The 14,098-nt window shown below is 57.3% G+C and overlaps 2 protein-coding genes across 6 annotated transcripts; both read right to left on the reverse strand.

Annotated features, from left to right (window-relative positions):
* Window positions 1-443: 443 nt before the first annotated feature.
* Window positions 444-8,803, reverse strand: PPP1R18 (protein phosphatase 1 regulatory subunit 18). Of its 3 annotated transcripts, XM_038553415.1 has the most exons (4): window positions 8,670-8,803; window positions 6,236-7,879; window positions 1,958-2,183; window positions 444-1,260 (listed from the first exon to the last, which is right to left on the reverse strand). In XM_038553415.1, exons 2-4 carry the CDS (start codon window positions 7,844-7,846, stop codon window positions 1,214-1,216), a joined length of 1,884 nt encoding a protein of 627 aa, XP_038409343.1. In that variant the 5' UTR covers window positions 7,847-7,879; window positions 8,670-8,803; the 3' UTR covers window positions 444-1,213. The 3 variants fall into 3 exon arrangements, with proteins under 3 accessions (XP_038409343.1, XP_038409342.1, XP_038409344.1); XM_038553414.1 differs by lacking the exon at window positions 8,670-8,803 and having other exon boundaries at window positions 444-1,322; XM_038553416.1 differs by lacking the exons at window positions 444-1,260; window positions 8,670-8,803 and adding an exon at window positions 3,645-3,770 and having other exon boundaries at window positions 2,045-2,183.
* Window positions 8,804-9,444: 641 nt separating this feature from the next.
* Window positions 9,445-12,371, reverse strand: NRM (nurim). Of its 3 annotated transcripts, XM_038553429.1 has the most exons (5): window positions 12,122-12,371; window positions 11,429-11,625; window positions 10,660-10,836; window positions 10,037-10,304; window positions 9,445-9,576 (listed from the first exon to the last, which is right to left on the reverse strand). In XM_038553429.1, exons 1-5 carry the CDS (start codon window positions 12,291-12,293, stop codon window positions 9,545-9,547), a joined length of 846 nt encoding a protein of 281 aa, XP_038409357.1. In that variant the 5' UTR covers window positions 12,294-12,371; the 3' UTR covers window positions 9,445-9,544. The 3 variants fall into 3 exon arrangements, with proteins under 3 accessions (XP_038409357.1, XP_038409358.1, XP_038409359.1); XM_038553430.1 differs by having other exon boundaries at window positions 9,445-10,304; window positions 12,122-12,370; XM_038553431.1 differs by having other exon boundaries at window positions 9,445-10,304; window positions 12,161-12,368.
* Window positions 12,372-14,098: the final 1,727 nt, after the last annotated feature.

Consider the following 14,098-nt stretch of genomic DNA (forward strand, 5'->3'; position numbering starts at 1 on the left):
GTTTATTTTTTTAAAGATTTTATTTATTCATGAGAGACACAGAGAGAGGCAGAGACACAAGTAGAGGGAGAAGCAGGCTCCATGCAGGGAGCCTGATGTGGGATTCAATTCCAGGACCCCGGGATCACACGACCTGAGCCGAAGGCAGACCCTCAACCGCTGAGCCACCCAGGCTTCCCAATGGCACTTCCAGTTTAGTGGATTCTTTCTGTCCTTCCTTAAACTGGTCCTTTTCCTGCCACTCCTTCAAGCAACAGCTACAGGGCTCTCCCAGAGCCCTTTCTTCATGTCAATGCTGAGTTCCTGTTTCATCTCCATCACCCCACCGCCGCAGCTGTGGCCACTACCTCTTCATGGCCAATAGGAAGATGGGAGCGGCTTGGAATGAGGAACACAGAGCCTCCCCCACCCCATACCTTTTTCTAAAGAAGGAAAAGCAGCAGGAGAGTTGGAGAGATCTCCGTTTTATTATGGAAAACTTAAAAAACAAACAGGCAGTTGATAAGGAAGGAGAAATGGGGGAGAAGGGTTGAGGGGCCTTGTTAGTCACCCCACACCCACTTGCAATTCAATTAAATTGTGAACCACTGGAAGGAACAGAATTAAATAATGAGGTGGGGGTACAGGGTTAAAATCCCCAGCTCTCCTTCTTGAGGACAACTGAGGTACAGTAATACTGAGCAAAAGTGGAGGAAGCCACACCCCCAAAGAGACAAAGGGCGGGCGGGGGGGTTCCATATGGACTCAACAGTTAGGTGTGCTTGTAAACCTGGGACTTCGGCAGGTGGGGCTGGGAGCTAATGGGATTTGTAAACCAGGCTGGTGGTCAGGGGAGGAGGCAGGAGGTATAAGCAAGGGGGCAATGCCCTAAGGAATACGAAGGAGAGGGGCCTGTAAATGGAATGGGGCAGGCTGTCCAGGATGAGTGCTTAAATCCTCAGAGCCCCCACGGGGTGGTGGGGAGTCAAGGAAGGCTGAAGGGAGAGTGTGGAGATGGAGGAGGTGCTACACCCCAGCCCCAGTGAGCCCTGTGATCCTCCCCAGGACGTGATGCTCATTCTTAATTCACCTAGGATGCCACCAGCATGTCTGACACACTCACACCAGGGATCTTTGGTGAGGGTGGAAATTGGGTGACTAGCTCTGCTCCCATAAACAGGATGAGGAAAGAAGGTTGGAAGATGTTGGTTGCCCCTCACTGCCAAGCTCATTTTCAGGGTCTCTCTGTTCTCAATCTTCTGGGCTCCAGGATCTTCAATTCTGGAAAAGGGGGGTATAGACAGACCCTCTGTTGAAGGAGGGTCACCTCCGGCAGGACTCATCTGTGGGAGAGGAGGCAGTAATGGTTACAGAGTGAGTGAGGGCCTCTGCCATCCACCGTCCCCACTTACTCTCTACACTGAGCAAGTCAGTGTTTTCCATGCCCAGCACCTGCTCCTACAGTACCAGCAGTCATTGTTCACCTAGCTCGCATCCTGTGCCAGGCATTCTTACAACCTGTTTAATCACATAGTAGCACCAGAGGAGATTAAGTAATTTGATGGCCAGCCATAGTTACAGGGTGCCTCGTAAACATTACTGAACCTTCTCAGTAAACCCCAGGCGGTGGTTATTATTAACCCCATGTCATAATTAATAAACTGAGGCCAGAGGTCAGGTGATTTCCTGGAGGTTACACCCCATGTAAGAAACAAGACGGAAATCAAATGCAGGCCTGTCTGACCCAAACCCGGTGTTTTTAAGCACACGAGAGTGCTCAGAAGGGGTCCTGGTTCTGAAATCTGGAGACCCCTTGTGCATGCACTTCCACTTCCCCATCTGTGAAGGAGAGCGGTGCGCCCGGAGGTCCTGCTGGAGGTCCTGCCTGCCCAGACTCACGCCGCCCCTTCCCTCCCAGGGCGCAGTGTCCGCCCTGGACGCCAGGGGGCGCCCTCGGACCGGCGGAGCCTCCGCTCACCCACGATCAGGGCCTTGGTGCGCAGGCCGCCCCGGAGCTCCCGCTGCAGCAGCAGCAGCTCCTCGTCGTCGTCGTCGTCGTCGTCGTCGTCGTCGTCAGGCTGGGCCGCCGGGGGGCTGGGGGCACCGGGAGCCTCAGGATCCGGGCCCAAGTCCTCCAGCACCGAGCTCTCCGAGGGGTACTGGTACGTGGTCTCCAGTGCTGTCTCGCTGAAGGAGATCTTGAGCTAGGGTGGGAGAGAAGGGGGAGGCCGAAGTTCAGCCCGGGAGGCGCCCGCCCAGGGGAACGCGTGCAAGGCGGAGGGAAGCCGGAGCGGAGCATCCACCCGGGGCCGCGGGGCCGGTTTTCCTTCTGATACAGGCCCTCCAATTCCAGATTTTCCCTCTTCTATCATAGCATTTCCAAAACATCAGACTCCGCACTGCCTGGGCAGAGGGGAGCAATACAGGACTCGGGTTCCTACTCTTTAGACTGTGGGTGGTGGGAGGGTAAAAAGAAATGAAAAAATATACTCCTGTAATCAGAGCTGAATCCTTAGGCACCGTTGAGGGCAATCAGGAAGGCTTCCCGGAGAGGAGGGAAGTTTGACCTGGCAGGAAATAGCTGACTGGACACAGTCCCAGGCAGAAGCAAAGACAAGCACATTGGTTTCCGCACCGTAGGCCCCCTGGGGTGCCTGGGAAACCCAGCAGCCTGGATACTGTGCCCTCCTGCTCCCCTCACTCTTCTCCTAGAGCCCGAGTGGACTCACAACAAACTGGGGCTAGGGCCTGGGAGGGGAGAAGAGACCTACCGAGAGGCCCAGAGGAAACAAGACTCTACCCTGACACACAGGAGAGAAGGGCCCTTGAGTCCCTGCAAGGCCCAGCTTGGGGAGGTGGCAGGGCAGAGAGGAAAGTCCATGCAAACACAGGTTGGGGTGGAGAATGCATGCACAGACAGGCGAAGAGCCAGAGGGGACCTGAGAGGACAGAAAATCCTTCACAAACACGCTGTCCCCAGAGCAGGCCAGCTCCAGCTGTCCTCACTGCCTTTCTACCCTTCCCCTTTGCCCTTCTAAGAAGCTCAGGGAGGCAGGGGCAGAGTGGGATTAACTCTGGGAGCCAAAGCGATTAAGACAACAAACAGGAGGATTCCATGTGAACTACTTGGAAAGGTCCAGATCATCTACTCGGGCCTTCCCAAGTGCCTGTTGGGGGAGCCAGGGCTTGGGCCCTGCATCCTTGAGAAGACAGAAGCTGGGAGGGTGGCTGGACAGGTGGATGCTAAAGGCTAGATGGAATGTGAAACCTGGGTCCTCACAGGAAGCTGGAACTCAGAGGCACCTTGGCTCTGGAGCTGGCATTGGCTCCTCATCTCAGTGGCAGGCAAAGCCAGAGCCTGACTGAGGCCCACAGGGTACTGGAGCCCCTGTGCCGCTCCCGCCTCACCTCTCAGGCATCTGTTTCCGCTCCAGCCACCCTGGTCAGGGCTCCACTTGGCTCACCAGGGGCACTCCCATCTCAGGGCCTTTCGCTGGCTATTCCTCCTGCCTGGAACACTCTTCCCCCAAATATCCCCATGGCTCCCTCTCTCCCAGTCACCTTAGTGAAAGTTCACATTCACACCCCCAACCTTCTGGCCCTCTAGGTTCCACTTACCCTGTTCTAACCCACCCCCCCCCCCACACACACACACAATTACTTACCACCTTCTAATGTACCAGGGAATTTACATTTGTTATCCTGGGTCTGCTGTCCATTAGAACGTGGAAGTTGCCACAGTGAGTAAGGAAGGGCTGCTCCAACCTCAGATGTGGTCCCCAGAGACCCAACTGTGGGAGGTACACAGTCTGTCTGTGGAACTGCTGGTAGACACGAGGGACAGCAACCAGACCCCTTACGTCCCAGCTTTTCAAAAAGGACCACTTCTGGTTCCGTTACTGACAGATTTACCTAAACTCCTGGGGACCCACTTGTTTTCTTTTCACATCCCCTTTTGGGACAACAAGCTCTGTAGTTTATTATCCATTCTGAAAAAAGATTCATTTTATTTGTTCTGAGTCATGTTTGTCTCTCTTCCCCAACCCTTTTTCTCTCCTCACCCCCCTCCCCTCACCCCTGCCCCAACTTCTGACTGGGCTCCTCAGGAATGCACAGCCTGCATGGGAGCTGAGGGTGGAGTGGGGCGGGAAACAGAGGGGGGTGATTCACTTGTTCCTCTCCCATCAGCTATATAAAGTCACAAGGGGGCCAGAGAGGGGAGGAGCCCAGCTCTCAGCTAGAAGGGGCTCTCAGAAAGGACACCAGCCACAGGGCAGGGCTGGGATTTCTGTCCTGTGGCAAGGATGTGTTTGATGACATTAGCTTGCAAACAGGAGTAATTTAGGGAAGTGGCGGGGTGGGTAGGGTGGGGTGTGTGTGGGGTCCTCTGGTTCCGAGCTAGTGGGTCGGGTCAGAGCTGGGTCAACGCACACCAGTCTGTGCTGAGCAGGGTGCAGAGAGAGGGAAGGCAGCCTGACGTGGGGTGGAGGGGGAGGTGTCTGGGTCTAGAGAACTCTGTGCTGCTTCCCCACCCCCACTCCCAGAGCAGCTCGCTTCCTTATTCTCTCACCACATCCTGAGCAGTTCTGGCAGGCCCATGGCCCAGCATTTACCCACTCAGCCCTACCAGCCTTCCCGCCCCCACTCCAGGCTTCCTGTTTGGGTGATCTGCTTCCTGCTCCCCTTCTCCCTCACCTAGGTATGGTCACTACCACAGGTTCTGCCCTGCTCTCATATGGTCCCCAAACTCCAGGCCTCCCTCTGCTTTTCCTCCCCAAAGGCAGAGGCCAACCTCAATAGGAAGTCACTTGTTTGAACGCCTCATCCAGGCAGTTCCTGACCTACTTCCTCACATCTGCCCAGCCCAGGAAAGAAGGGGCTGGTTGCAGCCAGAGTGCTCAGGATAGACTCAGGTACCTTGGCTCAGGGATGGGAGCTTGAGCTTCATGTGAGATGAACCGGGGGAGCAAGTGACCTGCAAGCTTCATCTAGGTCGTTGGTCCCTGTGGTTTCCCACTGACCAGGGACACACAAAAGAACCAAATCTGAGGATGTCAGAGGAGATGAGGACTGCAGACTAGGAAGGGCTTCCTGGTCTCTGGGGAGATGTGTTTGGTGCAGGAGCCTCTCTCTCCTTAGACATTTTCAAACTGGAAACTGGGTGGTGTGTGAGGAAGGGACTGGGCTGAAGCCAGGGCAAGAAGCCTGGCTGATCCCACTTCCTGCACTTCGTCCTTTTTCCAGTTTTAACCTCTGATCCTCTGCTGGCTTCAGCCCCCACCCCTGTCCCCAACTTCCATTGTATTCCCTGCTTTGGGCACAGGGCCTCCAAAGTCACTTCTCTCTTTTGCTACTCCAAGGGGAGGGAGAGGCCAGGGCAGCAAGGGCAGCAGGAAGACTGGGGAGGGAGGGAAACCAACTGCTGAGCCAGTTCTGGGGAAGGAGGGGAAGCCCAGGGAAGAAGGAAGAAGGGGAAGGGGAGGGGGAATTTTGGAAGAAGAGAAGGCTTTTCTTGTCCCAAGAGAGAAGGGAGCACTGTCTAAGGCAGTGGCCCAGCTGGGGGTGTGTAACCCTGAGGTCACCCACTTCAAATGGCCTCTGTGTGCGCCTCTCCCATGGAGCAGATTTGAGGTTCAGAAGTCTTCTCTTGGCTCTTTGGCCAGCCCTATTCCATCCCCTCACCCCCTCCCGCGGAGATCCCCTCGTTCAGTTCTGCCCCCTCAGCCTTGGGGCTGAGACCTTCCTCCACTCACTTCTCTCTGGAACCCCAAAGCCACCCGCTGTGCCTCTTCAGGCTTCCTGCCCCAACATCCTCTTCCCTGGAAGGCTGTATGTGCTTTCAACCTGATGACCCTGCTCCCATAGATTCTAGGCTGGAGCCTCAGTCTGACTCTCCCACCAGGAGGGCTGGGTTTGGCACGGCTCAGAGGAAGGGAAGAAATGGGGCGGCCCAGGGGAGGGGGAGCTGAAGGGGCAGGGAGGAAGGACCCAGAGCCCGAGGGTGAAGAGTGAGCAGCCTGGGCACACCCTGGGAGACACACCCAGGGACAGCACTTGATTTGGGACAGAACCCTTGGGCTTGGAAATGAATGGAAAATGAGGGCTACAACAAGAAGGAAGGGTGTGCATAGAGGAGGAAGGGTAGTGGCAGGAATTAACAAGAAAGAATAGAGGAAGACAAGAATACAGGGCTATAAAAAAGAAAGGAGGCCAGAGAGAGCTGAGGCTTCTGAGAAGTCTGAGGGCTGCTCCCTACCTGTTTGTGGTGCCTTTCGGGGGACCCCTTGACAAGGCAGCTGCGGCTGAGGCGGAGGTAGCCCCCCAGAACCAAGATCTCCTCCGCAGTCGGGTACCGCTTCTTCCCAACTCCAGGAACTGCAACATCAGCCGCGGCTGGGGTGGCGGGAGTGCTGGGGGCTGCTGGGGGCACAGACCGCCGGGGGTTGACTGTGAAGGTGTGTCCACTGCGGCGAGGGGTCCCCACCCCTGGCCCTGCCTTCACCCCATAGAACAGACGGTTCATGAGGGGATCCCCAGGGGACTGGGGAGCAGGTGGGGCTGGGGGTAGGGGAAACAGAGGGGCTGTTGGTGGGGGCCGGAGATCCACCGCTTCCTCTTCCTGCCTCGTAGAGCCTTTAGTCCCAGCGTCCTCTGGTGGGAAGGGGGAGGGCACAGAGCTACAGTTCTGCAGGGTTCTCAGAGGCCTGCTCAGAGCCCCTGCCTTCTCCTTCTCAGCCTCCCCTTCTCCAGCCTCTGTACCAAGAGGCCCCAGATACTTCTCAGCAGCCTCTGGGGGTTTCTGAGGTTGAGTCTCTGTGTCCCTGGGTGTCCGTTCTCGAACCTTTCCAGAGTTCAGGGTCCATTTCCAGCCTTCTGTCAGCCTCAGGCCCCTCTCACTATCCTCCACAGGGCCGGGCCTTTGCTCTGCTGCCTCCACCTCTCCAGAGCTGCTCTCTGGAGCCTCCCTTGTCAGGGTCTCTGACACCTTTGTAATCTCTTCTGAGGCCAGTGTTGGAATTGGTCTCTCTTCTTTTCTCCTACATTCCTCCAAACAGTCTTTTCTTTCTTCTTCTGAGCTGGGCCTCCACCCTGATGCCTCCCGTTGTACCAAACTCTGTTCCTGAGACTCTCCAGAGTCGGGCCTCCATTTATGGGACTCTGACAGCTCCAACTTCTGGTTGTCAGATTCTGCGGGGCTCAGTCTACTTTCCACCACCTCTTTTCTCCTGGGGCTTTGTTCTGCAGGCTCTGCCAGTCTCAGACTCCACTCTGGAGTTTCTCCAGGGCTCAGCCTCCATTTCCGTGCCTCTGACAGTCTAGAGCTCCTGTCTCCAGACTCTCCTGGGCTCTGCCTCCAGTCCCAAGCCTCTGAAGTTCTGGGGCTCAACTCTCGGGCTCCCCCTATCCCCAACTTCCTCTCTCTGGCCTCCCTGGGACTGAGCCGCTCTTCTTTTGAGTCTCTTCCCTTGGGGCTCTGATCTCGAATTTCCCCAGGACTGGGTCTCCTCTCCCGGGCCTCCAAAGGCCCAGGCCTTCTCTCTGCAAGTAACTCTTCATTGCGCTGCTGCTGCTGCTGCTGCTGGCGCTCCTGCCGAATGAATCGGTTCTGGTGCACCGGCCCAATGGCTTCTAGGAGGACAGCCGACTCATCTGGGTCTGGAGGTCCAGCCTCTGTAGTCCCAGGGGCAGGGCTAGGTTCTCCAGGAGACAGACCAAGCTTGGCCCGGCGGCGCTCCAGGATTCCCCGCTTCCAGGCTGGCATCTGGGACAGACGATCCCGCTCAGCCTTCTCCCGGCCACGAAGGGCCGCCTCCTCCTGCCGCCGTCGGGCCAGCAGCTGTAGCTTCCAGTCCGGGATGGTAGCCATGGTCGCGCGGAGGTAGGGGTGGGAAGTGCTGGGCTAGAGAACAGGAAAGAGAGGCTCCAGAGGTCCTGGGGGTAGGGGGAGGGGAAGCAGAGGGGCAGAGGAGGGACACCGAGATGGGCCCAGGCCCGGGAGGGGAAGAGTGAGAAGATGGAGGGCAAAGTAACGGGGAAACAGAAAGTGAAAAAGCAGTGGGCCCGGCGGAGGTGGCGTCGCGGCCCTGAGAGGAAGAATAGAGATTCAGGGCGAGGAGACAGCAGTCAGAATTGGCAGCGCGGGGTTCATGGTATCGGGGAGGCCCGAGGATGTGAGCGGAGAGAAGGGCGGAAAAGGAGTCGTAACGAGGGAGGCGAGAGCCCGGAGCGGCCGGGGAGCGGGGGCGGGGGCGGCGCGAGGAGGAGGACCAGGCCGGGTTTCCCCACCGCCGCCCCAGAGGCGGGGGGCGGGGGGGGCGGGGAGGGGTCCGGGAGTCCCGCCGGGAGGGAGCCGGGACTGGAGCGGCGTCGGGGAGCCGGGAGGAGCCGGCGTCCGGGGAGGCAGCGGGGCGCGGGGCGCGGGTGCGCCCACCCCGGGGCTCCCGGAACCCCGGCGCCCGCCCCCGCCCCTCCTGCGGCAGCCCCCGGCCCGGGCCGCGCCCCGGCTCCGCGCCCCGGCTCTGCCGCCAGGCCCGGCTCCCGGCTCAGCGGCCCCGCGGAGCCCGCCGTCCCCCCGGCTCGGGGCGCACCGACAGGCAACCGCGGCTCGACGGGAGGAGCCCGAGGTCCGCGCCGGGGCGGGCGGCGCGAGACACCCCCGCCCCGAGGCCGCAGCCCCGCAGCCGACTCACACGCGCGGGGCTCCCACGGGAGGGGTGCGGAGGAGCAGGCGTCCGAGGGAGGAGGAGTGGGACCGAGGGAGAGCCGGAGACGCGGGCGGGGAGGCGGGAGGGTGACCGCGACCCGGGGCCGGGCGGGGGGCGGCGACCGCTTTGTCTGAGGACAATGGGGAGGGAAGGGGGCGCGGGCGGGGCGGCGCGGGGCGGGGCGGGGCGGGGCGGGGCCGGCTCCCGAGCCCGCGCGTGGGCCCCGCCTCCCCGGCTCCCCTTCTCGCGCCCGAGCCCCGGCCCGGCCCGGCCCTCCTGCCGCGAGCCCCGGAGAACGCAGGTGTCCAGGCCCTGGCCCCCGCCCCGCCCGCCCCGCCCGCCGCGCCCGCCGCGACTCAGGCCCCTCGAGGGACTCGCAGAGGAAGCAGCCGCTGCCCCGGCCGGGCCCGCCCCTCCCCAGGCGGTGGCCTCTCCCGGCCAGCCTGCGTCACTGCGGGGTCCCGGGCGGCCACCCGGAGACGTACTCGGAAGCCCACGGCTTTGGTAACTGGCCCCCACGACAGCCGCTGCCCAGTCTTTAGCTTCAGCCCGCGTCCCATGGGTCCCGGTCCACGGCGGGGGAACTGGGGACTTGGAGGAAGGGGGCTGGGCCTCGGGGGTGTGCCCGAGGGGCCGCCGCCCAGCGGTCGCCAGAGGGCGCGGTGGCCGTCCGGACTCGACTTCGGCGTGCCTGGGCTCTGCTGGCCTTCCTTCCAAAGTCAGCCCTCTAGTTAGAGACACACTGATGGACTGCATGCCATATGTAGAAAAAACGGGCTGAATTTTATTTTTCCGCCGCAGACGTTCCTCGGGAGGGCAGAGATCTCTTAGTCACCAACATGAAGGGCGGGAGGATCCTCTCAGGTTAGAGGACAGAGCCCAGGGCCAGCGCCTAAGGAGGGGCAAGGCCTAAGGAGGGGCTAGGTGAGTCAGCAGAGCTGGCATTACCATCAAACCTGCAGACCCTGATCCTACTCCTAGGAAGGGAAGCCTGAGGGGGAGAAGGGGATCCCTGAGGTGTAGAAGGGAGCAACAGTGGGAGGGAAGTGGGCAGGCCCACCCTTCTTCCTTAGAAGGACTGTTCTTAAGGTGGGGTGGAGGTGGGTCAAGGCCTAAACTGTGAGGAAATACTGAAGTTCCCCACCCTTCCTCCGTGGTTTGGTGAGAAGTAGATCTTGGGGTCCAGTGGTTGAAATTCAGGATTAGGGTATGGAGCTGGGCCCAAGGAGTGGAGGCTCAAACAGGGGAAGGGATGGCCCCTTCAGTCCATAGATTTGGGCCTCTGGTCTGAAGCAGCCAGAGCCCAGATGTTAAAGGGCTTGGGACCAGGTTAGCTCCTCACTCGGCCTCACCTTCCTGGGGCCGGGAGAGCAAGTGCAGTTTTCTTTGTAACTGGGCCCGGAGGTAGCGGAGGTCTTGCTGGTCAAGCCCATGAGCCAGGCCCAGGTACAGGGTAAGGAGGAGAGCAAGGAGGAGGCGGTCAGTGCCCAGGGTGGGCACCACCCACAGCACCATCAGCAGCTCCACACACACTGGATGGCGCAAGTGGGAGAAGAGTCTCAGAGCCCGGGGAGACTTCAGGGCCAGAGGCTCACCCAGGCCCAGCACATGGTAGTACACCTAGGAGGGAAAACAGCTTAGAAATGGGGTCAAGCCCCTTTTGCAGCTTAGCCACCTCTTTCCTCCCCTTCCAGGAAACTTCCCTTTCTATAACTTAGGCCCAAGAACCACCCTTCTGAGACCTGGGTCCCTGGTCCTCATCTTGGGTTCACGAACTTTCCCTAGGCCCAGGAAGCCCATGATTTCAGGCCTTCAGTGGAGAGCTGAGGGGAGACCGTTTTATAAAAAAGGGAGGTAGGTGAGGGAGTTGAAGAGGAAGTTGGAAGAGCATGGGAGAAGGACCAGAGATCCCTGGAAGGGAAAAAGGCATTCTAGATGGAATCATAGGTCTTAGGTAGGAATCTGGGAGCCTTACCTGTTTGAGGCCCATGAGCTCGGCATAGTCAAAGACGAGAAGGATGCTGAAGATGAGAAGCCAGGATATGACGTGGAGCACAAAGCAGAGGAGGGGCACCCAGGTGGCCCATGGTTCAGCCCGAGCCTCCCACAACACAGGGCCTCTGGGTACAGGTTCCCAGTACCGCATCACCAACTGGGGAAGGATGAGGTGCTGAGGTGCTGAGTATCTCGCTGGGTACCTAAGCCCAGAGGCTATCCCCACCCCAGGTTGGCCTGGAGCTGTCCCTGCCTCTACCATGAGCGTCACAAACAGTCATCACGTGGAGGGTGCTCGGTGGAGTCCTAAGTATGTAAGGATGACCTGTATCTACCCTGAGAACTTACAAAACAGATGGGGGTGACCAGATAGGTCCATAAAGTAGGCTATGCCAAGCACTCACTGAGACAAGTGAGTGCCAACTGGAAAGCCTTCTCTTGAGACCTAGGGAGGTGGTTCGAAGAAAGGGTAGCACTGAAAGAGGTATTACTAAGGGGATCTCAAGCAGAACAACATGAACAAAGTTGCAAAGGTGAGAATACACAAATCTGCTTGGGGAATGAGGAATGGTACACCATTCTTGATAAGAAGGATGTGTGCTGCAGAGGAATGGAAGCTGAGATTAGAGTCCCGAACACCCTCAGTTCTAAAACCACATTTTCAGAAGGTAAGGTCCTTGCCCCTCCAATCTAGGACACCCTTCTCACAGATAATTTCCCTTGGGGACTCAGTGGCCAAGACCTCATACCTGCAAGGCCAGGGCAGTGCATGCCACATACAGTGACCTCTGAAGGACCCCAAAATATCGAGACATCCATGCCTTCACGATTTCAGTTGCCATGAGGCTGTGCTGCCCCACAAATAATAGGAGGAGACCCAGATCCCAAGCCAGGGGAACAAGGATGCTGCGGTCCTGCACGGCAGCCAGCCATCCCTGGCGGGCATCTAGGGGTTTTCAAAGAAAGGGACAAAAGATCAAAAAGGTTGTGGAAAACACCCCCTAACCCTAATCTCCTTTTGCGGCCCCCATCCCTGTCCCCTTCATGCTTCCTCTCTAGGCTTTGCCTGCCTTGCTCTTCCATTCCCTGCTCCTTCCCCTTTCCCCTGGCCTCCTACAGAGTGGCGAGGGGTTTCCTGCAGAGTAGCCGCAAAGGCAAGGCTGGAGAGGCAGCCCTCTGGTTCGGGTACTCCACACGCTCCCTCTAACACTCTCCCCTCCGTAGTCCTCTCTATAAAGGCACTTTCCTTTCCTCGCTTATCGCCCTTGCTCTCCCCACAGTCCTCACTCTCTCGCGTCTTCAAACCGCTAATCCCTGAGTCCCTGATTTAGCCCTCTGGTCTGCCCCGAAGCTCCCCCGGCCTCCAGGGTTCCAGCTCCCTCTCCCGGACTTCCTCCGTCACTGGTCTCCAAGTCCCGCCCCCGCCCCGCGTCCGGCCCCACCTCCCGTCCCAGAGCTCATCCGCGGTCCCGCGGGCTCACCCGGACCACCAGGCTCCGGGGCCCCTCCGAGAAGTGGCCGAAGAGAGGTGAAGCGCACGAACTCCACTCCGGTGCCAAAGGCCAGGATGAATGAGGCAAGGGCAGCAGGGATCAGGAGCAGAGCTGGGGCCATGGCGACCCACGGAGGGGTGGGGGAAGGGGCAGGCCTGGAGTTCCCGCTGCCGCAGGCCCCGCCCCCGCCCCGGGGTCCTGCCCAGGAAGGCGGGGCTCCTGCGCTCCGCGGACCAGGCTGCCCAGCTCGCGTCCGCGGCGCGCCCCCGTTCACGCTGCCTGCCCTGCGGGCCCCGGGTTCCCTGCCCCGAGTTCCCGCGTCACGGAGAGGTGTCGGGACTCCGAGGGACAAATGGGAAGGGCAGGGGTCCTGCGGCCGCTCCAGTGGGTTGAGTCGCAAGCTCGGCTACTTGTCTCATCTGAAGTGAAGCCAGTTCATCTCTTTGAGGATTCTTGTAGAAACCGAGAATTATAAGCCCCCTTTCTGTAACCTGGCCAGAGGTTGCAGAGCCTCAGTTAACACTATACTAATAAGCGGTGAGAGAGCGGAAGATTGTAGACCGAGTCTGAGAACCCGAAGCTCTATCACCCATGACGTCTTATTAAAGACTATTTTACCATAAAGTAAATTAATGTTTATTCTGTAACTTATTCTCTCCACTTGCCAAGGACAAAAAACGTCTTGTAACACTTACAGATTATTTCTAATAATGCCAAAGGCTGTTGATAGGTAATCATGAGCGTAACAATGTTAAAATATTTGTGATAGAAAATTTTGTTGTAAACTTTGTAGTATATTAATTTCATCCAAGCCTGCGATAATTCACTATCTATGACTTTACTCTGCAAGCTTATTATTAGTCTGACCCCACTTATTAGTGAGAAACCGCCAAGATCTATTTTCTGAACACATTTTCCTTCGGACCTGTTTGTAATACCTACAGACTGATATATCTGAAAAAGTATAAGTAATGTTTTCCTCCATCAGAATTAAAGATCTTGTTGCTAAGGACCTAGTCAGAGTAGCTATGACCGTAGCAGGGAAGTGAGACATCATTAAGTGAAATCCCGTGGCTTATAGACAGAGGAAATACAAAGAAAATTTACCAAGATGAGAATTAAGTTGCTGCTAGTCCTGTGGGTTCATGAATGAGAAAATTGCTAGACAGCATCCCACAGCCTTTACACTCCTCTTGGAGTCCCATACTCCTACCCTCCTCTTAATCAATGCTGTCGTAAACTGCTACCAGACATCTTAGGTTTTTCCTCCAGATGCACCCTCCACCCCCTGCTTTCGCTTCAAGAAGTTGTCCTGAATTCACTGTATCAATGAAAATCACAGCTTTTGGGGCTTTAAAAAAAAAAATCACAGCTTTCGTTGAGGAAGCCCTCTCTGCATAACTGCTCCTTTCTGTCAAGCATTAGGAGTTAAGGTGTGGACACAAGAGCTGTGGGTACTGGAGTACTGCAACATCATGATTGCTCTAACTCTCCCAACTCTTTGTAATTTTCACTTTATTAAACTTTCTCCAAATTATTTTTTCAAGATTTTATTTATTCATGAGATAGAGAGAGAGAAGCAGAGACACAGGCAGAGGGAGAAGCATTCTGCCTGCAGGGAGCCTCATGCAGGGACTCCATCCCAGGACCCCAGGATCGTGACCTGAGCCAAAGGCAGATAGATGCTCAATCACTGAGCCACCCAGGCGCCCCAGTCTTCAAATTTTTCTAATTTCACTGTACCATCATTTTCTGCTAGGACTCTGATAGAGATACTTCTCATTTGTGCTACAAGCTATATAGTATTTATTGAAAATGTAAAAAATGATCTCTATTTTCCAGAAATTTAAACTGGGGCACTTCAATGTCACTAAGTAGGAGGGCACAAGTGCTAAGTGGGAATATAGAGGCAGCTGAAATTGTAAG

Source organism: Canis lupus, chromosome 12 (genome assembly GCF_011100685.1).
Source record: "Canis lupus familiaris isolate Mischka breed German Shepherd chromosome 12, alternate assembly UU_Cfam_GSD_1.0, whole genome shotgun sequence".
Lineage (NCBI taxonomy): Eukaryota > Metazoa > Chordata > Mammalia > Carnivora > Canidae > Canis > Canis lupus.